Source organism: Zosterops lateralis (genome assembly GCF_965231275.1).
Source record: "Zosterops lateralis genome assembly, chromosome: 4".
Taxonomy (NCBI): Eukaryota; Metazoa; Chordata; class Aves; order Passeriformes; family Zosteropidae; genus Zosterops; species Zosterops lateralis.
The window spans coordinates 28668750-28696284 of NC_139765.1; the positions used below are offsets into that span (position 1 = coordinate 28668750).

The 27535-nt window shown below is 36.1% G+C and overlaps 1 protein-coding gene across 1 annotated transcript in view; it reads right to left on the bottom strand.

Annotated features, from left to right (window-relative positions):
* CFAP54 (cilia and flagella associated protein 54) overlaps nucleotides 1-27334 on the bottom strand; it is a 113760-nt gene extending 86426 nt beyond the window's left edge. Inside the window, exons 1-17 of the mRNA XM_083859805.1 lie at nucleotides 27080-27334; nucleotides 22019-22124; nucleotides 18376-18522; nucleotides 16121-16292; nucleotides 13971-14029; nucleotides 12498-12641; nucleotides 11970-12083; nucleotides 11772-11870; nucleotides 11038-11236; nucleotides 8864-8976; nucleotides 8575-8749; nucleotides 7874-7959; nucleotides 5836-5970; nucleotides 4660-4807; nucleotides 2782-2837; nucleotides 1817-1945; nucleotides 350-497 (exon numbers count right to left, since the gene is read on the bottom strand). Coding sequence (XP_083715931.1) covers nucleotides 350-497; nucleotides 1817-1945; nucleotides 2782-2837; nucleotides 4660-4807; nucleotides 5836-5970; nucleotides 7874-7959; nucleotides 8575-8749; nucleotides 8864-8976; nucleotides 11038-11236; nucleotides 11772-11870; nucleotides 11970-12083; nucleotides 12498-12641; nucleotides 13971-14029; nucleotides 16121-16292; nucleotides 18376-18522; nucleotides 22019-22124; nucleotides 27080-27270 — 2221 coding nt within the window. The 5' untranslated portion in view covers nucleotides 27271-27334. The remainder of the gene's footprint in view (nucleotides 1-349; nucleotides 498-1816; nucleotides 1946-2781; nucleotides 2838-4659; nucleotides 4808-5835; nucleotides 5971-7873; nucleotides 7960-8574; nucleotides 8750-8863; nucleotides 8977-11037; nucleotides 11237-11771; nucleotides 11871-11969; nucleotides 12084-12497; nucleotides 12642-13970; nucleotides 14030-16120; nucleotides 16293-18375; nucleotides 18523-22018; nucleotides 22125-27079) is intronic.
* Between the last annotated feature and the right edge of the window lie 201 nt (nucleotides 27335-27535).

Consider the following 27535-nt stretch of genomic DNA (forward strand, 5'->3'; position numbering starts at 1 on the left):
CTAGCATTACAGAAAAAAAAAAAATTGCAGAACATCCCCCAATTTTTCTTTAGTGGCATTGTAAAAGTTAATATTATAACTAAAATACAACAATCAACTGTCTAGGAATGCATCCATTAGTTGCAGCAAACTTTAACTCCCATTGGTAGAGTAGAGGTTGGAGACTAGTATCATGTAAGTCTAAATTCTGCAAATTCAGTACATTTTTTCGGTCTATATGTGGCATACAAACTGCCCAACATCAGCTCCTCTCCAGAAAGCAGATACTCCTTTATTTCTTAGTAGTACAGAATATATTAGCAAAAAGACAATCAAGTTATGAAGATTATTTAACTTTACTGAAACCTACCTTGTTGAATTTTAAGAAGTTTCACAGCTACTCGATGTTGGGCCTGAATGAGCTCCAAGTGTAAATCTGTTACAAAACCATTATCTGTTCCTGTTTTATCATCACCACATCCCAAAACAGAATTCAAATCCTCATCATTTGAGTCCACCTAATAAACAGGAAGTAGCAATTAAGCAAATACAAACTTCCATTACTTAGTTTACTGCATTTTTCTTGCTATTATTTCAGCAAATTGAAAACACTGAAATTTGTCAAATTTGTGTAATAGGTAGTCAACCAAGAAAGCATGGAAAGAAGGAGAGTGACCAGACAGAGAGAACATGGGTAATGGACAAAGAGAACTAGACAAAATCTGAGAATCAATAGAAAACTCAATCAGTAATAAAGACAAAACTGCAAAAACTATCTTTTACTGTTACCAATCCACAAAACAAATATCATATTGATATAGAATGAAAATATTTAGAAAATCTGAACTTGCATCAAGAACAAAAATTGATTTTAATAATAAACAGTTGCAAGCAATAAATATGAACAGGATTTCTGCTCTTATTTTACACAAAAAATCCATATGTTATAAATATTTAAAAACAAAATGTTAAAGAAACCCTAGAGGAGTTCATAGTTTATTACTGAAAGAAAAAAATGCTCTTTCAACTAATGTTTGCTTTGGCTTAGGCAGAGTTAATTTTATTCATAGTAGCTGGTATGGAGCAGTCTTTTGGATTTGTTCTGGAAATAATGTTGATAATGTCAGGGATGTCCTCATTACTGATAAGCAGTGCGTACACAGCATCAAGGCTGTGACAGCATTGCTTCTTACACCACCCCACCAGAGAGAAGGAGGCTGAGGAGGCACAAGAAGTTGGGAGGAGGCACAACCAGGGCAGGTGATCCCACTGAGGGGGATCCCCCAAAGGGATATTCTACCTCATACCACATCATAGTCAATACATAAACCTTGGGGAAGAAAGAAGGGGCAGATGTTTGAGTAATAGCATTAGCTATTACTAGATAATTACTATTAATTAGCTATTACTATTACTATTACAAGTCACCCATGCTACATCTAATGGGGACTCCTGGAGCTGGCTGTACACCTGCCTGCCTGTGGGAAATGGTGAACTAATTCCTTGTTTTGCTTTGCCTGTGTGCACAGTTGTTGCTTTCCCCATTAAACTGTCCTTATCTCAACCCAAGAGCTTTCTGGCTTTTACCTTTCCCCCAGGACACTGTGAGGGACTGGGTAAGCAGCTGTATGGGCCTCAGTTTCTAGCGGGGGTTAAACCACAACACTAATACCTAGAGATATATTTTTTCTATTCTCTTCTTACATGGACCAGGAAGATGAGGTATATTTGATACTGCTAAGATTTCTAAGTATGAAGAAAACATGACCTTTGTGTCATCAAAATACAATATATTACTGATAGATTTTGTCACAGAGTAGCTTTTTGTAAACTATACCTTTGTACAGCAGTCATCAAATATCGACTTCCCATTTGGTAAAAGGGTCATTAATCGAGCTGTGTTCATGTCATTAATTGCTTTTTCAAGAATTTCATAAGCAATTTGTAATTGCTCTGTAGGTGTTTTCTGAAATAAAAACCCATATAAACATATTTCCATAGATAACATAAAAAACTATAATTTTTATAGATAATAGACCATCAAAAGTAATGTGCTTTTCTTTTTAGCTGTTGAAGTTTAAAACTGTTAGATAATCTTTACATAGACACTGTTCCTCATACGAATATACTAATATGCCAATATACTAATATACAAATATATAATGTATATATTATATAATAATTGATTATACGTAATATCAATGTTTTAATTTCAAGAAGGACTGATTTTCATTCAGCTAAAAAAAAAATTACACATAGTTAGCTTATAGCTGAATGAAACCAAACTTAAAGAATTAAACTGAAAACATAATATTTGCAGTTTTTCAATATTCCATTAAACACTACTATGAAAACAGTTTTTTCAGGAAACGCCACCTTTAACTAGACTGTCACTGAACTAAAACTTGTCCATATATGAAAGCATTAAGGCATAAGACTGACAACATCCCTGAATCCTCAGGCTAACACATATCAATCATCCTTAATGTGCTTTAGTAAATCATTTGATTGGACAATTTTGCAAAGTGCTGCACAAAGCAAGGACACTCAGGACGTTTCACCTATTCCACATGATCTTTACAAAAAGAAGGAAGCAAAAACACAACCCAAAATATTTCCCTAAATTAAGCAAGGACTAAAATTTTTACCTTCTTAATAAAATGTGCCATTACACCATTTAAGGCTGGTACTACAGATTGGCAGAATATGAATACAAATACAAAACCGTATGAAAAGCTTCAAGCAAAAGTATTCTTATTCTATTCAAAATCAACATATCAATGAAGATAAATTGGACATTACCATCAGTATTTCAGGCATATCAAAGGTTTCATCTTGTGAAAGAGAAGCACTTCCTCCTTTTTTATAGGAAGAAAAGCAGAAGTGAAAATCAAATAAATCCAGAAAATTTTAGTACCATTTGATTAACTCTATTACTAATTTTGGAGTCTGGCAATAATTCTCTTCTTCAGTGTTTGACTATGAGAGGTAATGATATTGTTTCTTGAAGAGCTTTCCAGGGCCTAGACACAGAGAGATGTATGTACAGTTGTACTAATACAGGATATTATTATCCAATAATGTTGTATTTTAAAGGTACATATTTCATAGCCACGTCATTTTCAAGCTAATGAAACAAGGACTCATATGTAGTTCCTCATATTTTTGTAGCATTCATATCAATTCTCCATTTTAAAATCAATTCAAACCTATTATTATCTAATTCACAGTTAATTTCACTTATAGGAGGATTTTTAAGAATAGGTCATATTATTATGATAGATACAGTTTCATTTTAATATTTCTTGAAGCAGTATTACCACCCCTTAAAAGCTTGCTTTGACTGTTTAAATTACTTTAATTTATGAAGAATGCATCCAAACTTATGCTTCCCTCTTCAAAACAAGAGAAAACAAATTTTTAGTTCTTGGTTAAACCCTCTAATTTCATTTCTTTGCTGAAATACATTATTTTTTGCCCTTTCAGGGGAAAAACCTAGCCACTCCTTGTGCCACTTTTGCATGCTTGTTTTTTTTCCTGTTCATTGTCTCTTCCTCATAAAAAAGAAAATTTGTATTCACTCAGTATTCATTCAGTAAATAGGCTCTTTTCAGCACCAGCATGTGATTGACTGTCAACCTGTTTTGACCAATGGCTATCTCTTCAGCTTTTTTTTTCCTCCAAAAAGATATATTTAAACTGAATGAAAAAGAAGGGGTGCTACAATGAGGACTCATTTAATCTCTCTGAGAACATTATGATTTTCATAATGCCACCAAAACCAATACCTACTATACCTTAATAACAAACAGTAATTTCCCAATATTCATTTATTTCCAAAAGTGCAAAACTATTATCATTTCTTTCTGTTTCTAGATATGGTCTAATAAGATCCTTAACATTTATTGTCTAGTTACTGTAAGATTTATTTATAATTTATGAGAGTTATGATAAAATTCCAAAATATACAACAGAGAGCTTTTAAAGTATGTCTAAATATTCATATTTTACATCATTAGTAAGGTTTTGGAAAGAAATTTGTTTAGCGTGTTTGTAATAGCATATCCCAATAATGTCAGCCAAGTTCAATTTCAAAAACAATTTAATTACTATACAAAAATAAGAATATGTAGAGGAGAAAACCAAACTGATGATCCAATAAATGCAAAAGCTCCAGTATGACCTCAATATTTTCCCCTTTTGTTTGGCCTGCAACTAATCAACCAGCATTTGAAGACTCCAAATGAGCCACAGCAGGTACTGCCTTTTGCCTAGCCCATATTTAGAGAACATACCAGTGATCCGAGGCCACTCTTGAAGGGATTAAGAGACTTGTAGAAGACACAGGTTACTTATATTACTCTTATCTCTCTTATTACTCACAGGAGTAATAAGAGATATAAGAGTACCTGTGAGTAATAAGAGATGTGATGGGGTTACTTCAGTAGAACTGGAAATGTTCTGAAGGAAACTGTACTGAAGGAAAGAAATCATGAATCCTTGGAAAAACAGGTTTCATTAGCTCCAATAATGGGTGAAATTTAGCACGAAAAACACTGTCCTACTCTCAAGGCTCTCTTTACAATATTTTTGAATATGTATGTTAGTTTTCAGTACAGAAAAGTTCCAATCTTAAAAGTCATTCTAGAAAGAAAACTCATTTTTTCTTGAAAGCTTTACCTTCTTTTTCCTTAGACAGTCTTGTAGAATCAGCTACATTTTCCAGTATTGCAGCTAGACATAAGGTTATCTCTGCAAACATTACATTAGTGTCTGCTATGTTGCTCTTCTCAATTATTTCATTCATTATCCAGAGTACATGAACCCACTAAAAATGAGGGAACAGGGGAGAAAAAGAATCAAGACAGACAAATCAAATTTTTGGAAGACATTTATGTATTACAGAGGTAGACAGTGTTTGACACTCAAAATTGTTTAAAAATATTCACAAGCATGCACACAACTCCTTTCCTGGATCTGGCTTCTTCTTTTTTTAAATGTCAGTAGATTAAGATGCTGAATTCACACTGGTCCATAGCCCCTGTTTCTTCAGATAGCAGACTTTTTTATTATTTATTTTAGAACATTATTACTCCAGCCATTCCTTTTGGAAAGTTTTACGAATTTTCTACAGCCATAACTTTTATACCTTGCTCTAGGGCAGTAAGCCTTCCAGTAGATTACATGCCTCTCATTTATCTCCATATATTCCCACTTAGAATAAGAGACCCAAATGCTACTGTTGTGCATACAGAGGAAAATAACCGTACCCTACCTTCTGGGGAACCTCTGACCAATTTTACTATAAAGGGTCACAAAATAAACTCCTCCAGAAACCGGTTGGTTAGCACCAACTGGCAGCCCAGAGAGCCCATTTCACCAAGAGCCTCTCAGCCACAGCACAGATTCAAGGTAACGCTGTGACTTTGTCCAGTGGGCTGAATCCTATTTTACTATTGACTCCCATCTCCCTTGTCTTAAGTTGTAAGGTTTTTGCCACTTTGTTCAACTGACCTAGGGAGCTTTCTTTAAATACATTGATGTTTTCTGCCACAATATCTCAAAATTTCTCTTCTTACATCCTGCCCAAATGTTTTCATTAATTTAGCTTCTTACCACCATGGCCCACTTGCAGACAGTGGGATACTTTACTGCAAAAAGACTAAGAGAATATTTTGCTACTGGCATATGTGAGCACAATGTTTTCAAAGTGTATATATAATTCATATTTTTAAAAAAGATCTAGGCATTCTGCATTTTACCATAAGAAAAGTTACTTAGACTGGATAGCAGTATTTCACTGCCTTTAACAGACTGCATTTACATTAAGAGAAATAGATTATACTGAAGGAGTACTTGGTAAGCTTGGTGTTTGTGGATATATTCTAAGCAGTCACTTCCACTCCTTTGGATTTGCTGAAGTTCTGTTTTACACTTCTGCCACAAACACATTACTACATCAACAAGTATTTCTTTGTCAGGATGGACATTCTGGAAAGAAAAAACAATATAACTTTGGAAATGGGTAGGCATATAAACACACAAACAACCCAGTACATAAACAGTCTCACCATTTTTCAACACGAGTAAATAAAATATGTCACTTTCTTATAAGGGATGACAACATTTTAAAAGCTTTAGAAATACTTTTTAAAAATAATTTCTGGTAGACCACCCAAGCTTTTCTTCTCTCAACAATATAAGTAGGTTTAGAGGTTTGGGGAGTTTCTTTTTTTTTTTTTTTTTTTTTTTTTTTTTTGACAAGCTCTTAAAAGTAACACAGACAAGGAAATCAGTGAGGTGAAAATTACATGAGAGAGCAAATTAACTGTAATGCTGAAATCACTAGATTCTAGAGAAATTGTATTTTTATTAAAGTATTTAAATATTTGCAGAAGAAAATATAAATTAATAGTTTCATTTTGCTTGACAGAGTACTTCCATGGGCTGTTGGTGCATCTGAGATGATGAAGCAGTGAAAAAAAAAAAACAAATAGAAAAAAAATTTGGACTGAAATATCTAACAAGTGGAAGAAATGTTAAAGCCTATTTATATCTTGTAAAGAGAATAATTAACAAATTCAAAACTCCAGTCAGTTAACCTCCTAATTCACACATTTTAAAAGGCAATTGAGTCCATTTATGTGTTAAACACATTCTGAACAGTGAGTAAGGATCAGTACTCATCTTTATCACTAGTTATGGTAGAATTTAATTAGTATCTCAGGTGCAGTGAAACCTGATATATTCACACTATCTATACTCTCATATGTGTTTGAGCATAAGGTTTATGGGATATTGATAATGAAACTGGGGTGAGAAAAAAATGGAAAAAAAGCAAAGCAAAATTATTTTTGCTACTGGTTTGGTGGCAGGAAGCTGCTAGATTGCCTCAGCTATATATCATGTAAATTCACCATCAGTGAATGCTCTGTTAATCAGGGGCAAATTTGTCTTTCTTCTCTGGACAGAAGATCAAGAAGATGTGCAGGAAAGTGTAGAAGAACCAGTAGAGTTTAAATCCAGGTAACTGCCTCCATACTGAGATCACAATAAAAACTGACAAATCATGCTATCTAAAGGTGTCTGTGGCGTACCTCACAGGCAAGATACTTTCAGTAAATATACTACACCAAAGCTAAAAATGTGTGTGCTCCAGTTAAGATCCAAATTGTGGCAATATTCAAATTATATAAAAAATAAATTTTGCAGTTAAGATATAATTCATGTTATCAGAACAAGTTTTTTCTAAGGAAAATTTTTCATTAGTCTTTAGGATCACAAATTATCTTCCCTTCTCAGTTGCACATTAAGGGGAAATCTCAGTTTGAGCAAGTATAAGTGGTTACTCTGGGAATAAATCATCAGATGCATAATGGGATTAAATACACAGTGGAGACCAGCACAGAGTCCCACTCTCACTGGTTTTGTTGTTGCTGCTGCTTGTTTCAGATTTTTACAGTGAGAATTTATCTTAAATTACAGATATAGTGCTGTTAAAAAGGCATCATCATTCCTTAGGGTAACTGCCCCGATTTCTATAAATATGCAGAAGTTTTTTCCACAGCTGATAATACTTGCCCACCTAAATGTAACATATGTATAGAAATTTGATCTCTGCTTGATTACTTGAAACATGCAATCAGTCCTATGGTCTTCCAAATATATTTTATATCTAACAAACATTTTTAAAGTAACTGATTACATAACATTTTTTTTAATTAAACCATTTTTTTAAAATCACAAACTGATAACATTCACAAATACATTTTTTCACTTTTTATATTCTTGCAGTTTGGTAGTCATGCAACTTATTCCTCTGATCTTCAATTATATGCCTTTATCACAGATTAATTGATACATTGAGAAGAAATGTCTCAAATTCTGTTATTACCTGCTGAGATGTGGAGACACAGGAAAACACTGTTGTTGCCAAAATCATAAGATCATTAAAAGGATCTTCAGGCTTTAACGATTCCTCTACATTCAACACTTCTTAAAAAGGGGAGGAAAAGGAAAGACAAGACATTTTATCTAATTTAAAACCTAGGTTTGAAAATTTCTAACTCAACGGAATTACTAATATAAGCCAGCAGATAACATAGTCTAAGAAACTAAATTCAGCGTGGGACATATAATTCCAAGTTTATTCACTCCTGTGAAAAGTGAGCATTTCCATTTTTCAAGATATAGTCAGGGTTTTGATTGTCATAGAATTAAACTGCAGTTGCTCTAACAAGTTTTTCTTGCTCCTTTGTAAAGAAATTTTGCATAAATTAGGTATAAGAACAGACAAAAAAACCCCTCAAAGATCTGTTTCACTTTTTCCCTGAAGACTTGTCTGAAAACATTCAATCATTTTGCATCTTTGCTTACTTGACACATGCTTAACATACATCATGCATTTCCCAATTAAGGGAAAAGGTATAAAGTCATATTTTGACAAATGAAAAATGGAAAAAATAGGTGGAAATTTCTCAATTACTACTTTTTGTCATGGACTACTGCATGAACTATATTACATAGTTTTTAAGTAATCAACAAAACCTCTTGCTGCAAAAGTATTTGAAATTCAAACACAACTATAACACTCACTTCTAATTGTCTGTGTCTTTGTCTTTTTAGAACCTTGACGGGCACTGGCTTCTTTGCTATTACCATCTCTGATAGGAGAACTGTGTTCAAATTTTCCTGAGAATACTAAAGGTCGCATCAATGTAAGAAGTTTGAGTTCTATTTCAGATTTTTTCCATGTTGGGCCATCTTGAGTCTAATTGAGAGGAATAAACCCATAAAAATTGGTGTTTAAAACATGTTTTTTGAATACCACTTACCCTCATAGGAAAAGACTAAATAAAGAACATCTCAATAACATCCAGTTTACCTGAAGAAAATTATCAACAAATTCAAGAGCAGAATAAAATACGTCCCACTCTTCATAGCTGAAAGCTAATTTTACAAATTTCACAGCAGCATCTCCAGACACCCCTTCTTCTCCTGCAGTGATGACAAAAATATTTTATTTGTTTTATATATATGTATTCAGAAGTTTATTGAAAGATTAATTTAATTTATTTTCATTATTTGTTATTGATAAGTACAAAGATAATTTTCCCTGTGTTTTTGAACAGTCAGCATAATCTTGAAGGATGTTTTAATAACTTCAGAAGAAACAACAGCTTTATCTTTTCACAGTAATGTCTATGCTCACAGATTGCTTTAATGATGGATGTGCAATCATAGAATCATAAAGGTTTGAAAAAACATCCAAGATCATAAAATCCAAACTTTTAACAAATACCACCATGGCCACTTAACTATACCACAGTGTCCTGTTACAATGAAAAGAGGCTCTACAATTATTGACATTAACTTACCTGTATAGAGAATACCAAGGATATAGTCCTTGGTGTTGCAGAAAGAGCTTATCATCCTGTAAAGACCCTTGCTAGCCAAATTTAGTTTAAAAATTGCATAGAAATACATACAATTTCTTTCAAGATAGGTAAACATTTCTCATTACTGTGTCAGAAAATGCTCATATACACACAGGGAGCCTGTTTTATCACTTTTCAAGTTTATCCAGACCACAGTGAGGCAGAAAATAGACTTCCTGGTCCTTGGAACTCTCAGCAAGTGTTTTACTTAATATATTTGGCAGTGTTCTGCAGTCCTGACAATACGCCACAGTCATTGTCATAAGTTGGAAGGGACCCATCCACACCCTTGATCACCAAAGTCCAGCTCCTGGCCCTTCACAGAAGCACTCGAAGAAGACACTATTTTGCAGACTCTTTTATGTATAAAACTGTTATTAACGTGAAAATTAATTCTCCCCACTGAGTGTTTACATCACGGGGTAAAAAAATCCTTTGAAATTCGAAATTAGCTTACCTGTTAGCATCAACTGCAGAAGAGTAGATGAGGGATTAATTACACCAAAATGATAGGTGTCATTGCTCTCTCGACCTTCAACACAGACAACTTATAAAATCAATTTATAATCTATTATATAATCAATCTATGTAAAATCAATTTATGTTCTAATTAGCCAGTAATCATACCAAGAAAAATATCATTTTGAAGTGTACTTGGTCTCTCCATATCCTTTCACTGACAAAATACCCCTATACCCCATGGCCATATTCAGATATTCAGCCCAGACCCCAGCAAAAAAAAAAAAAAGTGTGGAAAGAACCATCAAGTCCAGTGTTTTATTCAAATTTTTACATCTAACTTTGAATGGATTTTTTAAAAAAATAGAATACATCAAACACCATGATATTTTGACGTTGCTTGGCTTCCTGACCCCCATCCAGTTGCTCTCTCACTCATGCCTCACAACATGACAGGGAGAAAAAATATGATGGAAAGCTCATGGTTCAGATAACCCCAATTAAATAAGAAAACAAAGCTGTGGCTACAAACAAAGTGAAAAGGGAATTTATTCACTATTTCCCATAGGTGGGCAGACACCCAGTCACCTTCTGCTAAGCAAGGCTCCAGGATGTGTAGCAGTTTCTTGGGAAATCCCCCCATCCTCTCCCCTGGCCACATGTGTTGCTGCTGAACTGTGGGTTTTGGTGTGGGTAGCTGCTTGGTGAGTTCAGGTCAGCTGTGCCAGCTGCGTCCTCTCCCAGCCTCCTGCCCACCCCCAACCCAGCAGCCTTTGGGAAGAGGAGGGTTGGAGAGACAGCCTTGAGGCAAGAGCTGCTAGCAATAGTGAAAACACTGGTGTTTTAACAACATTGTTTTAGCCATAAATATATGGAACAGTAAAGACTATAAAGGCCGCTGCAAAGAAAGAGAACTCCAGTTTACTTAGAAAAATGATGCATAAACTGCTGCTGATTTTTACTGATTATAATAGACCATGGAGATCAACCCAGATTTTTATCTTCTATTACATGAAGATAAGAAAGACTACCTGCTTTTACAGGTGCTATTGTTATAAATTAAATATAATTTATTTAATTAATAAGCCCTTCAAGCATATTCTTTTTTTTAATGTGAAAAAAGCAAAATAAGATGAAGGTTCTTGCTTCTTTAAGCTGTTACCTGAGAGAATTTCTAGGCCTGCAGAAAAAAGCTCAGAAGTGACATTTCGCATTTCAATTTCATCAGGGACAGGAGGATGAGGGGGCAATAGATTCCTGCTACTATCAGACAGTGCTTCCAGGATGGCAAGGAATTGAGCTGCAGCACCATCAAACATTTCCACCAGCAGCCGCTCAGTAGGGGTGCGAGGCCATGACAGCTAAGTAAGAAAAGGTAATTTAAGCCTTCCGACATCTAAACCAACTTGCAATAAAGCAAGATATTTTTCCAAACATTTCTCCATCAGAAAGTAAGTACATGTTCAAAACAGAAAACAACATACTATAAAATATATTGCTGTTATTAATGTCATGCTTCAAAGGCATAGCAAAGCATCATGCTAAGCAGGTACAGTACTTTGGAAGGCTAATTATTTCATAGCAACCAGACACACTGCTGCATGCTATTTTACTTCAAAAATAGTACAATAGAAACTATGAGGGAGAGTATTAAGGCCATGTCATTTAAAGCCATGCAGAATTCTCCTGATAGTTTCCTAAAGTAATAATTAGCACATCTTCCCTACTTTCAAGCTTGTTCTGAGTTTTATTAATAAATGCTGTTAATTATGAAATTGAAAATATAAAACTTTCTGCTTCTGTATAGCACCATCTGTATTTAGAAGAATTATATCATGGTTTCATCACGTGACAATAGTAAAGGAAGAGAAGGATTATATGAAATGTCAGACTTACATTTACTGCTTTTCTTGGGTTAACTTTTGACTCCTGTCGAACGCTGTTCAACTTTCTTCTAGATTCATAAACTGCTCTCTTGAAAATCATGACTGACATCTGGAACAAAGAAAAAAGTAAGTAAATATCTATGTTATGTGTTCTGTTCACAGAGATCATTACTACACTATCTTTTTATAATGACTTGCAGAATGATACCTTTAGAGTGGCCTCTCTAAAAATCTTTTCTGTCTCTGTATGTTCCAGAGAAGAACTGGTATCTTCTAATTGCTTCAGTTCGTCAATTTTAATCAAACCACGGCGAGCAAATATCTGTTCAAATAATTTAAAAAATATATATATTCTCTGTGTTCATATCCTGTATGTTGTTATCTAATTTTAGATATCATTCCTGAATTTATACAACTGCAAAGAGCTGCAATGACAGTCAGGTCCTGAGCAATTGAAAAGGAAAACAAAACCTTTCCAAAACACCTTTTGTATATATGCATAGGACCTGGCCAGTGTTTAATGCTAGAAGTCTGTGACTGTGAATATATTACTAAGTGCTATTGCATTTGAGTTGATTATGCAATTACATGTAGAAACTCATCTCCAATTTGCAGTAAAATTTTGAAATATGGACAGAACTCTAAATATATATGATCTGATAATAAGTAGGAATATTTAACTAAACATTTCCCATTTGATTGCATTTGAAATGCTACACAAGGTAAATCAGGATACCTCTCCATGAATGCTGGCTTGACAATCAAAATAACACTGAGAAACTGCCGTATATAGAGTGGCTCTCCATGTCAAATAATGCACAGATAAGAGTGGAATGGATGATTCCATACATATACTGGCCCACAGTAAGTATTCCAGGACCTGTATTGAAGAAATCTAATTTCAAAATGAATGCATTTTAACCTACATAAATATGCTTTCTGTTACTAAAGGACAGATAGAAAGACTTAGCCTCTCAAAGGACAAATTGAAACGGGGGAAAAATCACAGAAATCATGTTAAATTTTAATATGTTTTATTGACTAAAAGGCATTCCACCTGCATATTATTGGGTTTTTTCCATCTTAAACTGTGGTCAAGCACTATTTTAACCTCCAAGGTACCTTAACCACTCCAGTTCACTATAGTCTTGTCACCAGGCAAAGACCCTGCTCTTCTCCCTCATCTGCTCTTGAGAGTTACCCCTCCCTTTTCTGGCAGGTCTAGTGATCAGTTTTCAACAGGATCAGCAAGCTTGTCTGGCATGCAATAGAGTCTGTCTTTTGTGGTGAAAACCTGTGCTTAGATTAATTTATACCCATGGAATTCTTGGCTCCTAACTTCCAGAGCAATATAGTCATAGCAGAAGTCTAATTTTAATAATTTGTCCTTTTCAATTGAATGCATAATATCTGTATCTTCCTCTTAGTATTTTCTTTGGGTCAGCTGTTCCCTGAGGTACATAAAATGTGCACAACCTTCGTCCTAAATTAAGCCAATATACAAATTTTCTTTTAGTCTGAATTTCAAGAATCAGAAATACGCATGATCAATTCCTCTATTTCCTGTATAGTGGAAACCTGAGTATGCTAAAGGAGGTGCTAAATCACTTCTGTTTTTAATAGACGTTCAAAGATAAAAAAATCTTTCCTGCTCACTGAAAGATTAATAAAAGAACACAATAAAAGATATGGTATTAAGGCTGATTCAAATTCTGTTCAAGTTTTAGGAGAAAAAGTAAAGCTAAGACAAACAAAACCTACACTCAAAAAGAAAAAAAGAAAAAAAAAAAAAAGGCAGTGGAGAAGGGCCAGGTTGTTTTTAGGAAGTATTCACAACTAAAACCCTCGCCACCAGGTGTCAGCACATTTCCGCATTTTAAGAAACAAAAGACCAATTCTTGAATATATACAGATGTCCAAAACAAAGCACCTGGAATCCTCTGAAACAGCGTAACATATGGCATCTCAATATCCAGCAAGACATTTCACTGGGCTCCATTCCACAGCTGAGGAACGAGCAGATTCAGGAAGGCATGAGGGCTTCAAAATCAACCACTTTGAAACACCCACATTTTATTTCCTTGTGACAAAGTACTACTATTGGCAATGTCAGTGAAATTAAAAGTTAAGGTATGGTGTTATGCAAAACACAGGTGCATTTTCTAAACTTCTGCAAATTTTACAACCTTTTCTATTTATTTTGCCATACCTTAGCAGACTGACCCATCACCATCAAATGTCTGCATATGGTGTAAATTTGGATAGTACCTGCAAAAATAAATTAAAATAAACAAACAGGCAAATTCTATAATCCTACATGAAATTCGTTATGCTAAGTAACTCAATCTTTTTCTTCTTATCTCGATTGTTACTTCCAGAGAAGAACAATTTAATGACTTTTCATTGAACAAATGAAAAACTTATGATTTTTCTGTAACAACTTCTAATTTAGAGACAATGAAACCATTAAATTCTTCTGCAATATTCGTTGCAAAAAAAAAAAAAAAAAAAGTGAAGCAGTATAAGCATGAGATTTCACAAGAATGAAATCTTAAAAATTTACCAAATCAAATTTTTACTCAGTAACTGCTAGAGAGACAAATCTTACTTTCATCCCCAAATGCCAGGCTCTTTAAAACAAAATACTACCTCTCCTCACAGACCTTACCTTATATGATTCTTTTAGTCCATCATAGCACTGTCCTGGCAGACACCAACTCTATTATGTGATATTAAGTATGGTAAGTGACATAAAGATAATTGAAAACGAATGGCATTTCCAAGAGCATCAAAATGACTTAGAAATAAAAACCTGTCAAAAATGTACCTGACTTAAGCATTGTCATAAAATTTGCAAAAATCAGTCTTAGAAGTATAAAAGACACTGCAGTTCTGGGAGACAAAAAAAAAAAGCCTATTCTTTTATCTGTATGAATGTTCAGAAAGGGACACCTGTTGTAGCAGGAGACATCACGATGTCAACTGTCATAGCTAGAAGGGTGTTATTATCCTAATAAGCTCAAATGGAGCAAGTATTAGGAAGATTTCTTCTTATCAGTCAAACGTGTAATGAGGCACAAAAATCCATTGTCTGAAATTTCAGAAAAATGCTCAGGAACTCGGGAAAATCTGAGTTACTGCCTCCTTCTAATTAGAGTAGGTTATTGGCTGGATTGGTACAGAGTCCTGTCCCACATACAGCCAGGGGGTAAGAATGGCAGGTGAGTATATTTTAATTTTAATTCTTCTCCCATAGAAACATAAAATCAAAAAACATACCTCAAAAGTAGGGACTGAGGGCAACAGCAGTCCCAGCAAAGCAAAAGGATAAGAATTTTGACCAATCATAGCTCAGAGAAAGTACATTTTTCAAAATGAAATTAAGAATTTATTATCTCCTCAATTTATATTGCAGTAATTGACCATAGTAGCTCAGTTGGTCAGAGCATGGTGCTAACAATGCCAAGGGTTTGATTTCAATCCCTGTATGGACCATTCACTCAAAAGTTAGATTTGATGATCCTTGTGCAGCCCAATTCAGAATATTCTGTAATTCTGGGAAATTCATACTAGTCTGTTTATTTTTGACTAAATAACACTGCCTTTCAAAGCAAAAATATATTGTTGTTGTACCTGAAATTAAAATCTTGATAAATCATTCTCTCTGTATCTAGTTTGCAGAAGTTCCATTCTTTTCTCAATTTTTCCCTAATACAAGCATTTACAAGCAGCCTCTGAATTCTTACACATGGATCAAAATTTTTAAGTGCCATATGGTATTTTTTAAAATAGTTTTATTATCAATTCTTCCCTTCAAAGTACTTTCAAAAATAAGAAGATATAATGGTAGACAATATTTTTCTGCTCTTAGATCTGCAATCCTCTTTTCAAAAAACCCCAAAACCCAACAACAAACAAGCAGAAAAACTTCCAAACCAAAACCAAAACCAACAAAAAAACAACCACCAACCAAAAAAACCAAGACAAAATGAATTCATCAAAACAAACGTTTTACTGACAGAAAAATCTTGAGAGATTTTGGGGTTTTTTGTTAATCAGGATTTACTCAAAAATCGTCCTTACTTTTGATTTTATCAGTATTCTTAAGAACAGTTATGATTAAAAAGTTGATGCTTTTACAACAGTCCACCTGAAAATGTGTAAATCTTAATTTTAAAATCCCTTCTACTGGAAAAACAAAAAGTTACAAAAAAAAAAAAAAACCACCCTACTGTGATTGAAGCCTAACTAGAGATTTATTCACGACCCTTAGGTTGACCTTAAAGAGTATAAAGAGTATAAAAGTTTCCCATCACAGCTTTGCTTAGCAAAGAAATGTAAATGGAAAGCCTGAGGTACCATTGTAGATAAGCCAACACAAATTCTCCTGAGGTAGAGCCACTTGCATAGTGAGTCGTAATGAGGTCAAGACATTGAGACAAGTCTGCAGGGACTCTGGATTCTGAAGATTTCTGTCTGCACTGCAAACCATCTGATAAATGCACACATTTCTCGCTTGCAAAGCATGGAACTAAAACACATAGAAATATATATAAAGTTAATTAAAATATAAGCATGTGTCAGTTCACATCAGCAAAGTACAACAAAATGGTAAGAAAAGACTAGGCATAACAGCAAAAAAAAAAATCAACATGACATTGAACTGAGCATTAGAATATGGACAAAAGTGCTAAAGCCTCAGGGTTGCTGTACCATTAACCTTAGTCAGTTTCCACTGTGTCACAGGATGAAGATGCACCTACTGCACTAGTGCTGCAAGGGCTGTAGGGAGAATGAGGGATTAAATTGCTATTCAAAGAATCTGGCTTTGACACTTGGCTTCTCTGTAGATGTCTTCTATAAACTAAGGCAAGTTTTAACTTTTCTACACTTCTCCATCTATATCACCAATATCTTATTTCTCATTCTCATCTGTTACTTTTCTCTTCCACAGACAGATTGTTCCATCTCTTCTTTGTAATACTGAACATGATGTGACCTCAGTCATGCCTGGACTACAGCATGAGCTGAACAAATAATGTGAACAAATGGGATAAGTAGGACATGACCAGTCCTACCTATCAGACCTATCAATCTCTCAAAAGCCTCCTAACTTGATAACATTTGAAATTATATTATTTTGTTGCAGTTAATTCAGTGAAGCTGGAAGTTTCTAGCCCTGAAATGCCATTTCTTAGTGTTACATAAAAAAAAAAAAAAAGCTAACCGCGGGAACATGGAAAACAATTACATCTAAAGCCTTTAGACGTAACCATTTGACACATCATTTTCCATTTCTAATTGTAGGGATCATTGTCAAACTAAATTCCATGTATGAAAATGTAGGGATATAGGGATATCTCAGCCTGTACAGGCTAACAGGCTAAGTTACAGAACAGGCATTTTAGTATAGACTTTTTTTTTTTTTTCTTTTTTTTTTTTTTTTTTTTTTTTTTTTTCCCAGATGGATTCGTTCAAGGTCTAGGCAGACATACAGAAAACAGAGGAGAGCATCTTTGGAACTTCAAATTTATTTACAAAACATTTTAAAAATGTATTAGCACAGTCTTTGATCATATTCTTTCTAGGAAGCTGAACCACATTTCAAAAAAAAAAATACAAACCAAGCATCTCTTCTATCATGATATCTACTTCTAGCTTTTAAGCAAACTGTCTGCTTTTTTCTCTTAATGCCTATTTACACTCTAAATCTGACTTGAGGATATGAATTTGATTAGCTTGATACACAGGAGCTGCCTACCATTTCTATTCATTGTTCTTGATCACAGAGTAACTTGAATTAGTTAATTCAAAATACCCACTGTGCATGAAAGTAGAGCTTCTCAGCAAAGAACTGCTTAAAGTAAAATATAACATGTTCTTAGCATTCCCCCTATATCAACTGAAACACTTTCTTCCACACATAACAAAAGGTATACTTTGAGTCCCTACCTTGATAAGCAATTAATACAAAAAGATTCCAACACATTGTTAAGGTCACTCAGCTCCCCAGAGCTTAAAGCACTTAGGAAATTATTCCACATTCTGCTCTTTTTGTTCATAATGAGCAAATAAGCTATAAAAACATAACACTGCTTTTCTAACTGTCATGACCTTTTATGATAAGTAGTATTTTGCATACTTATGGTACAAAATACAGGGGAATGTTTTAATTGTCTTGCGTTCTGCCTGGTCCTTAGATCATACAATACAGAAATTTCCAAAACTGCAGAAGATTTATCAAATTTTGCCCACATCCTGATTCTGACAGTGGATAATAGCAACTATTTCACAGCAAAAACTGCTGTAAGCAGTTACAGAACACCACATTCAGAGGAAACTGCTGTTTTGACACCAAGCTGATGGTGGTTGGTTTCTGCCATAAAAGCATTAGGCACTTATATCCTCTTAAAAATATACACCAGCTCCAGATGTTCATATCATACATATGATCATTAAATCTCAATGCAATTTATACCAACAAACTATTAAAGATTAGTTAATGTTAATATATAATTAACATGAAGTACATTTGTGGAGGATAAAATGGGCTACTTTGAATCTGTGAACTTTTCTTTCTTTGACCAGAAAAATTTTAAAAACCCACAACCTACCGTAAGTGCCGCTTTTTCATCTCTGACATCATTTGGAAAAAAGGTGGATTTAAAGCGGTGCACATCATCCATGACATCATCAAGTTTTATAGAAACGAACTGCTGAAGGTATCTTTCATAGCACTGTAGAAGTGCCAACTTATATTCCTAAAAAAAAAAAAAAAATCACATGTTCTTTTGATAGTTTGTATATTGCATTTCTATCTCTATAAAACATGAGGTTTTTTATAATCTTTATGAAAAAGGTATCAACATGAAAGAACAACAGGAAGTAAAGCACTACAATTTCATACAAATATCCAGAAATGTAGTGTGAATACTCAACATATGAAAGGTTGAAACACTTAAAAGAATGGCTTCTCCTTCGCAAGTGTTAGTGAGTTTTGTTTAATCATAAATACAATATCAGAGAACAATTATACAGCATGGTCCTGGGCTAATGTAATAAACTTAAAGAGTTACTGGAATACTCTGCAGTTTTATAACAGCAATGACAACGATACTACACTTAAGAAAAAAGTGCTTCATAATGTAGAACTTTATAAGCAATATATAGATATAATCACTTCTCTCTTCCTTATTTCCATGTTGTCAAAGGTCATTTTTTCTTTATAAACAGATAGAAAGGGTAAGATGCATTTTAAAAGACTGAAACAAGTGAAAACTGGAATTTACATATGGGCAAGAAATCAGCATTAATAGATCAGAAATTGCCACTGGGTCTTTAAGAATTGTTAGCAAAGAGAATGTTGAGCTTTGTGTCTCATTCCAAATAGAGCTCCCCAGCAGCATGTTGAGCCACTCGAAAATCATGCTGACTCTATGGTTCAGCTCTGACTCAGATCTGGAAGTGACATTTACTGAATCATCACCACCACTTCCTTCAGCAAGGATGACATTTAGGTTTCTCTACCAATTTCACTAATTCTAGCACACTAAAAAAATTCTTGAGGAAAAAGTAACTGATTTCTGCTGGTAAAAATGATCCTTTAATATTTAATGTCACAAAACTCTTATTTCCTTGCACTCCCTTCTTTTGTTCCAATAAAAATTCCTTCCACCACAGTGACACCTTAAATTTTTAATCATCTGAGGAGTCTAACTCACATGACCCTATTGTCCTATTTGCTTTGTGAAAGGAGCAGCCATACGTAGAAACTTTGACTTTCCAAGGACAGCTATGGGCAGTCAGTCACTCGTGAAATCTAACACTACATTCAGGCTGTGATACCATTCAGAATCCAAAGTCATGGATCAGAATACCATTAAGATAGTTATTGACACATAATAGAAAGGTAAATTCTCTCCTAAACAGTTTAAAATATGCATGTATGACCAATGATAACAGGCAGATACAGGCAAAGTGGGAGGCAGGGAAAAAAAAACTCAGTGCTGATCATATGATGACTAATGGATTCAGTAATTTCCAGATATATGACTTAATTAATTTAGTGTGCCCTAAAAACACATAGCAGATGTATTATAGGAAGGAATCTAATGGCACTAAAAAATACAGCAGGAGGACAGAAAGCTAGGAGGGTGCCTGCCTACCCATTGACCATTCATATGCAATAATTATTTTTAAGGACTACACGTCATTAAGCATTATAAAATGTGCAGGTTAAAATTAAAAATATTCAACACTAGTTTTCAACTAGGAGTCAACAGGGATACTTATGTAACAGGCTTTATCCCACCTATCACAGACCATGGTTTTATGCCACATTCATCCTTCCTGTAATGCATTTGAAATTTGCAACATCCATCCCCTATCGTTCCTATTTATTTATTTTCAGAGAAAAAATAGAATGAAAACTAGGTTTTCATTCTAAAATTAAGTTAAAGAAATGCACTTAAAAGTGCAAGCTCCGAAAAAAAAGTTTTAAGTATTAGGCTGACCAGCAAAACAACTTTTTCAACAACACCAATAACTTTACTGTAGAAAAACACATTACACTAGAAGACTGAAGTTGCAAGCAGAAGTCTTCACATAGACACATGGATTATTTTTAGGCAGCCTAGGGTCAGGTCATTAAGCACCTTGAACATAAGGACCAAACTATATTGGAGTGCTGCTTTGGGAAACCAAAGCAGAGTACAGAGAGCAGCATTTGATACTTTTGAAATCACCTTGCTGAGTACTCTGTGAGAGCAGCAGTTCCCAAGCAGTAAAAGCTTCATGTAATGTTTCAAGCAATTCCTAGGGCCCAGAAGCTATGACAACTTTAGGAATATACAAACACGAAGAAAATATGAACAGAATTGTCTACGCAATGCTATTAACAGCTGCTGCTATTCAAGCTTCCTTAAGAATTTGTGTATGTCTAAACCCACACCATGACCCTGCACTTTCAATTGCAATGGCTCCATGGTTACTGATTGTTCTATAGGCCTTCTTCACCCTCCCAGTGAGTACTGAGTGCTGCTGAAACTCAGCTTCAGCTGGCTGTTCTCTATTCAGGAGCAGGCCACTTTTGTGGAATTCTTCAGGGCACATGCAAAGAAGGATAGAGAAGACTTCATAACATCTGCATGATACTTCTGCCTTTGCTGTGGCCTGCGGAAAAGTTCACCAGGCACTCTCCAAAAATGACACAAAGAACATCTCTCCTTGCTGCATTCCATAAGCAAAGGACATAAGTGAAACAACAGTTTCACTGGATATGTCTCAAAAAGAAGGCCCCTCAAATCATCTTGATACATTTCCAGTTATACTCCCTTCTTTTTATTTTCTTTTATTCCCATTATGTTAAAAAATTAAGTAGAAGTTACAGAACTGGCTTTCTAACTTTACCTCTCTGAGCTGCTTCTGAGTGTCGTTCAGTAACTACCCTTAAAAAACCCCAGATTTTATGACATGACCTTCTGACACAAATATCGCTGAGCTTGTAAATGGCTCATCCTTGGATTTTCCTCACAGGAAGTGCAAAGGACAAATAGTATATAAAAATACATTTGCCTTGTTGAGTCAGATCAACAGTTATTAGCCTGGCATCCCATCTTCAATAGTAGTCAGTAACATATGACTAAGTAAAAACATAAAAATAGAGTGAAACATCCAACAAATACTCTGTCTTCAGAGTATTTACAATCTAGCTCCTGAATCCCTTTTAGTTGTGATCTACCCTTTTTGAGGAGACCAGAAATGCACATGGAATTCAGGATGCAGAAGCATCACTGATACATATAGCTGTACAATGTGCAATTGTATCCTGGTTCTTGTTCTCTGTTCCTCTCCTGGCAATTCTTTTTATTCACATTTGGTTAACTGAGCATTGAGTCGAGTCAGTGGAACTGCTCTATCATTGTCAATTTGTACTTTAACAGCATTAAAGGCACAGTCAGGTATTGTACTCTATCATGCTGAAACATCAAACAAATATTAAAGAAAGATTTGGGGGTGTTTGAAAAGGCAATAGGTGCATAGAAAATACAGATATAGAAAATATATTTAAAAATCAGGGCAATTCTACAATAAGGAAGCAAGAAATACAAACAACCAACTGTCACTGGAATTATTTTGTAAAAGTTTTTGCTACTTTTTAAATAGCTTTCAGTAAAATATGATTAAAAATTAAAGTAGCATAGAAACATAATGAAACAAAGGGAATGATTGAACATTTTCTGATATCAAATTACTTACTTTGATCTGAGCAAGGGCATCACCAACTTTCACAAGTCTTTCATTGTAATACCACTCCGGTAGTCGTGCCTTATACTTGATCCAAATGTTAAACAAAGTATTTGCTCTGAAAAAAAAATTTAAAAAAACTAAAAATCTATAATAATAATAAAATAGATATATAGGAGAAAAGGTTTCAGATTAAACTGGCAGTAGACCTGTCATAACAAGTAAACAAATCAGGAAGACTTCAAATTGTGAAAACTTCTTTCTTCCAAATCTATTTGAACTTCTACACATTTCAAATCAAGTCATCATTAAAACTAGATTTAACAGGCAGACAAGGACATTTCTGGGTTTCATTTCTGTCAGGTTTTATCATACATTTTATCATACATTTCAAATAGGATGAATTTTCTCCCACGTAAATTCTAATTAAAATGTCCTAGTAATAATCCACTTGGGTTGTTCAAGCACAGTCTCAGGCAGAAAATCTATCCCACCTTTCAGCTAGTATTTGAGAAGTCCTGTTTGAAGAAACAATTTGATATCTTAGACTCAATGAATTACAGTTCACAGCAATTACTGGACTGGAAAGTAACTAGCTGCAACCTTGGGAACTGGTAGCCATGGAATAAACCATAAAGCTATAGAGTATATAGAGCTATGGTATACAGAGCTCAAGGTATACAGAGCTACACCATGAGTCATGAAGGAAGAGATGTTCAGGAATTTTAAATTGTAAGGGTAGGATTCAGAGAGAACCAAATGTCACACTTGCTAAAACAGAGAGGATTTTATGGCAATAGTTGCGATGCTCTTCTGTTGCCTCTGTCTATTATTCTAGCCACAGTTATCCTCAAGGATGTCTTTGTGTAACAAATGGCCTATTTTGCTGAACCAGCAAGCCTGCCACAAATGGTAACTGATTCTATGCAGTTTCCCTCTGCTACAGAGATACTGACTGCATTGTGCCAGTACTACAATCCCTACCAACCATGGTTTGATGCCTCGTGCCCTCACGTGTACAACGTCCCCACACTACACTTCTTTAGGAAAACTACATTCTAGCTGGAAACAATAACTGTTCAGACAGACTGCGAATAAACACTGGGACTTTTTCATAAAAGAATCTCATTAGCAAATCATTGTCACCAGTATTGACAGTGTTCACAGTGCCAAGCATCTCTTACATTAATTCTCTTAACAAATCACTTGTACAGAAATGTCAGCAGAGTGCCTTGTGACACTGCTACAGCCAGATTATTTATAGGTAACAGTTTATGAGGAAAGAAAACAACTGTAGAAATATAAATTAACATTTAAAGAAATTTATATCTGAAGAATACCCTTCTAGCTGAATTGGCATGCATAAACCATATGCTTACTAGTGTGAGGTGACTGGAACTTTTCAACTTCTCTTAAGGCTGAGATGGTAGGTTAGAACACAAGACACTTTTTTAAACTGTTCTCTGACAGTCAAGCACTTGGAATGCATTCTCACAGTTTCTCATATAACTCTTCATCTCAGCTTATAAGAACACTCCCAATTAAAAAAAAAAAAAAAAAAAAAAAAGGCACAATAAATATCATTCTTTCTACACAGAAAGCTGTGAGCCACCTTCACATTTCAAGGTGAAACAGATGGCTTTATGAGAAATCAGTCAAAATGATCTTTACAACAAAGAAATGATACAATCATACTCCTTTTTTTTTCCCTAAAAGTATCATCTCAGCACAATTCTCAGTTCTTGAAAGTAAGCAGCAAGGAAATAAGTAGGACATCCTAGAGGTGTATCCTAAAGGAAGAATGCAGTAACAGCACAAACTAGGCTAAAAGCAAAAATCAGAACATAATGTTTTAAGTAATTTTTAAGGAGAATTTTTTTAAGGAAACCATAGCCCTAAATGAAGGACACTTTCCAAATGGATGGCAATGAGTCCCTCCTGGTTCATCCTTAACAATTAACAACCTGGGTGGGTACTGAGTTCTTACATTGAGAAAAATATTCTGCACCAGTTAGTATCTGCAAAGAGGCTTCAAAGCAAAGGAATCTGTCAGGCAGCTGAGCAAAGTTCCCTTGAACTAATAAAGAAGTAATTTAGGAAAATACTTTCAGAGACTGAGAGATTTGATGGATATTAGGGGGAAAGGGGGGAAAAAGAGGGAAAAGAGATAGCAATAATAACCCTGGATGAAGGTCTGGAATAGTACAACTAGTACATTTCTTTAAGACTGATCAGCTCAAAACCCTGTCATCTTCATTTTTTGTTTTGAATGTTCATGTTAACACATGAGATCCTCCGATATAATAAACAAGTAACAAATCTGTTAAAAAACTAGTTTAGCAAAGTACTGACAAACCTGACCGGACTTTCAGCTTCAGTGAGAAGATCAAGGTAAAGTGATTCTGCTACAACGCCATGACTAACTACAAGTGAGTTCATGACACAGGAATGTTTATTTGACTTAGACAAAAGAGGAGAGTGAGACACTTCCCAACAGCTCCTCAGCCTTTCCTTTAAACAGCCTGTAGGACACCAGAGTAACAAGTTAAGCAAGTGAATTCTTTAAAAAAATAGTGGACTGTTGGAGCTCAGAGGTGAAATTTCTTTACTTCCATCCATAATAGAAAAAATTTCCCTAAGGTCAACCCATAATAGTCTGCACAGGCTAAGGCCCACGTGGCTAAAATCTTTACTACAAGTACAAAGAATTCTCTGATACTGATCAAAAGCCATCTTATTAAATAAGGGTGGCTAAGCCTCACAACATGAGATAAAATCAGTAGTTTAAGGTAAAGCTTTGATGGCCCTGCTGCCATGAGAAATGGGGCAAAACAACTTCTTGTTTAGTTGAGGAAAAATTACTTTTGATTGCTATTTCCAACTGAAAAGATTTGAGATACCAGGGCAAGTCTTCAGTAATTTTTGTTTCCTACATTAGAACATTTAAGTGTCTAAATTATGGCCTTTCTGTTGACCTGTAAACCCCAAAGGTTGAAAGAGTTGGAGGAATGAAGCTGATAATTTTATTTTTCTAAATTGAACATACTTGCCACGTGGAAGCTGGTTTTCTTGTTGCTCAGAGAACAAGAACACTTTGATCTCAATCCATGCCACAAAAGATAGCTTAAAAAATGACATAGCAAGAAGAGTTTAGAGCATTTAGGAAAGCATCTGTAATAGCCATTACCTTCAGAAATTCACAGGACCAGCCAGACTACAGATGGTTCTGCAAGCAGCACATGCTCCAATTTTGAATTATCAAACAATGAACCAGTAGGGAGAAAAAACCCTGAAATTTCACAATCACAAATAAATAGTTTTGACTTTGCTAACTACCTGAACATATGCTAATAATCAGAATTTCAATCTTCTACCTCTCTATTATACAAATGAAGAATGCTGAGGATGCAGAGCTACTGGGAGCTCTATGTTACTCAATATTCCTAATGCCCTGGAATTTTGGTAGGGATTATTACCACCAGAGACTCCTGGGATCAAGCCTTGATGGAGTCAGTTCTCATCTCCATGATGAACACTGCAGATTTCTTCAGATGTGAAAATGCTCTCACGCCAACCAAGGTATGCATGGCCATGGGTCACATACACAAAATACCAGTTTGAGTAAGACAGAACTTACTTAGGTTTGAGAGGTAAAGCAAAAAAAGGCTTGGAGACATGGTTCACAAAAACTGGTAACTTAGCGCTATATTGCAAACATTAGATTCAGCATGGCCCCCTCCCAACCAGAAGACACAAAAAACACATAGAAGAATCACTGTTGCCAATTTTGGTAGTGTCTGAAGCAGCCAAGTAGTGCTATTTCTAAGTGAGCCTGGGGAGAATAGCTTTCAATATAAAAATACCTATCAGCTAAAGCTGGAAAAAAAAAATACCTGAAACTACAAAAAGACTTCAAAATAGCAAACCACTGAAACCAGCTGCTGAAACAATATAAAAAGCCAACATACTGACATTCAAACCACTAGAATCCAAAACCTGGAGACTGATACCTCTAGGCCTAGCCCTGATGATGAACATGCCCCACAAACAAATTAGGAAGCTAAATAGCATAGAAAAGGAAAGCTCTCCAGCTCAAAGGCCAGGCTGCTCTTATATCACAATGTGCCTAAATGCATCAGGGAGAGCTACATGAGAAATGCACAGTCTGTAAAAGACATATGCATGCACTATGAATACACCAATTCCAGTCGCTCTATCTTAACTGCATTACAAAATCTGTACGTATGCATGCCCACAGATATGCACGTAAGCGAGCAAACAAATATGCACTATTATACTGGCCATATGCTCCGCCTGCATCTATGTGTATAAAAATATAGCAGCGCAGACAGAGACATATGCCCAAGCAGAGCTGTGTGATGTTATCCCCGTGCAGCCCCACTTCTGAAGGCACGAACGTGCCCACCAGTGCTCGCCCTCGCAGGCAGCCGCACACACTGCTGGGCTGCCAGTCCCTGCAGCACCGGCAAGGGATTTTCCCATCAGGAAGCTCAGGCAGCTCTGACAGAACCAACAGTGGTGTTCTGCCAACTCCCATAGCCCCTCGTTCTTTTTCCCTACGGCGCTGAGTTGTAGGAAGTACTGGAAAAAAAAAAAAAAAAAAAAAAAAAAAAAAAAAAAAAAAAAAAAAAAAAAAAAAAAGGTGTTCAGATTTCTGAGGGGTTTTCGTTACAATGAAAATAATTAAAAAAAAAAAAAAAAAACAAGGGGGAATGACTTGCCGGTGCTTTGGCACACTGCTGGGGAGTTCGTTTAACGAGCAAACTCCCGGCCATGTCCCAGTGCAGGGCCCGGCACCCCCAGCGCAGCCGCGGCCTGAGGAGGCGCCGGGCGGGACGGGCAGGGCGGGGCCGTGGCGCTGCCCGAGGGCCGGGAAGCGCAGCCCGGGAGCGGCGGGGCGGCGGCTCGAGGAGCCCGCGGGGCTGCTGAGGAACAGAGCGAAGGAGGAGGGGTGCGGCCGGGAAAGGGAGCCGAGGCAGGGGCAGAGGGAGCGGCGAGCGGCTCCCGGAGCGGGCGGCGGGGCGGGAACCAGGGGCGGCGGCGCAGCCCTACCCTTGGCGGTGCAGGTCGTGCTGAGGCGGCTCGGCGTTCCCCGCGCCTCGCAGCCGCCGCAGGGAGCCCAGGACGCGGCGCAGCTCGGCCTCGAAGCTGTCCACCACCGGGTTGCCCCGCGCCGCGGGCCCGAAGAAAGAGGCGTGCGGGGCCCGCGGCCCGGCGAGGGGCGGCCCGGGGCGCTCCGCCATGCTCGGCCCGGCTCGGCACGGCCCGGGCGCGTCGCGGTCTCCGGGCAACGGCGGCGGGCCCGCCCCGGACAGGCCGGAGGAGCCGCCCGGGACGGTGTTCCCGGCCTTTTGCACCAGGGAGGGCACTTGGCGCTCACCGATTGTGTCCCCGTGCCCACTGCACGGCTACATGTGAAAGAAGAAAGTGTGCTTATCCTTTAAGTGGTTATGTTTGTCTATTAAAAACAACAACAACAACAAAAACCCACAGGAAAACACAACAATG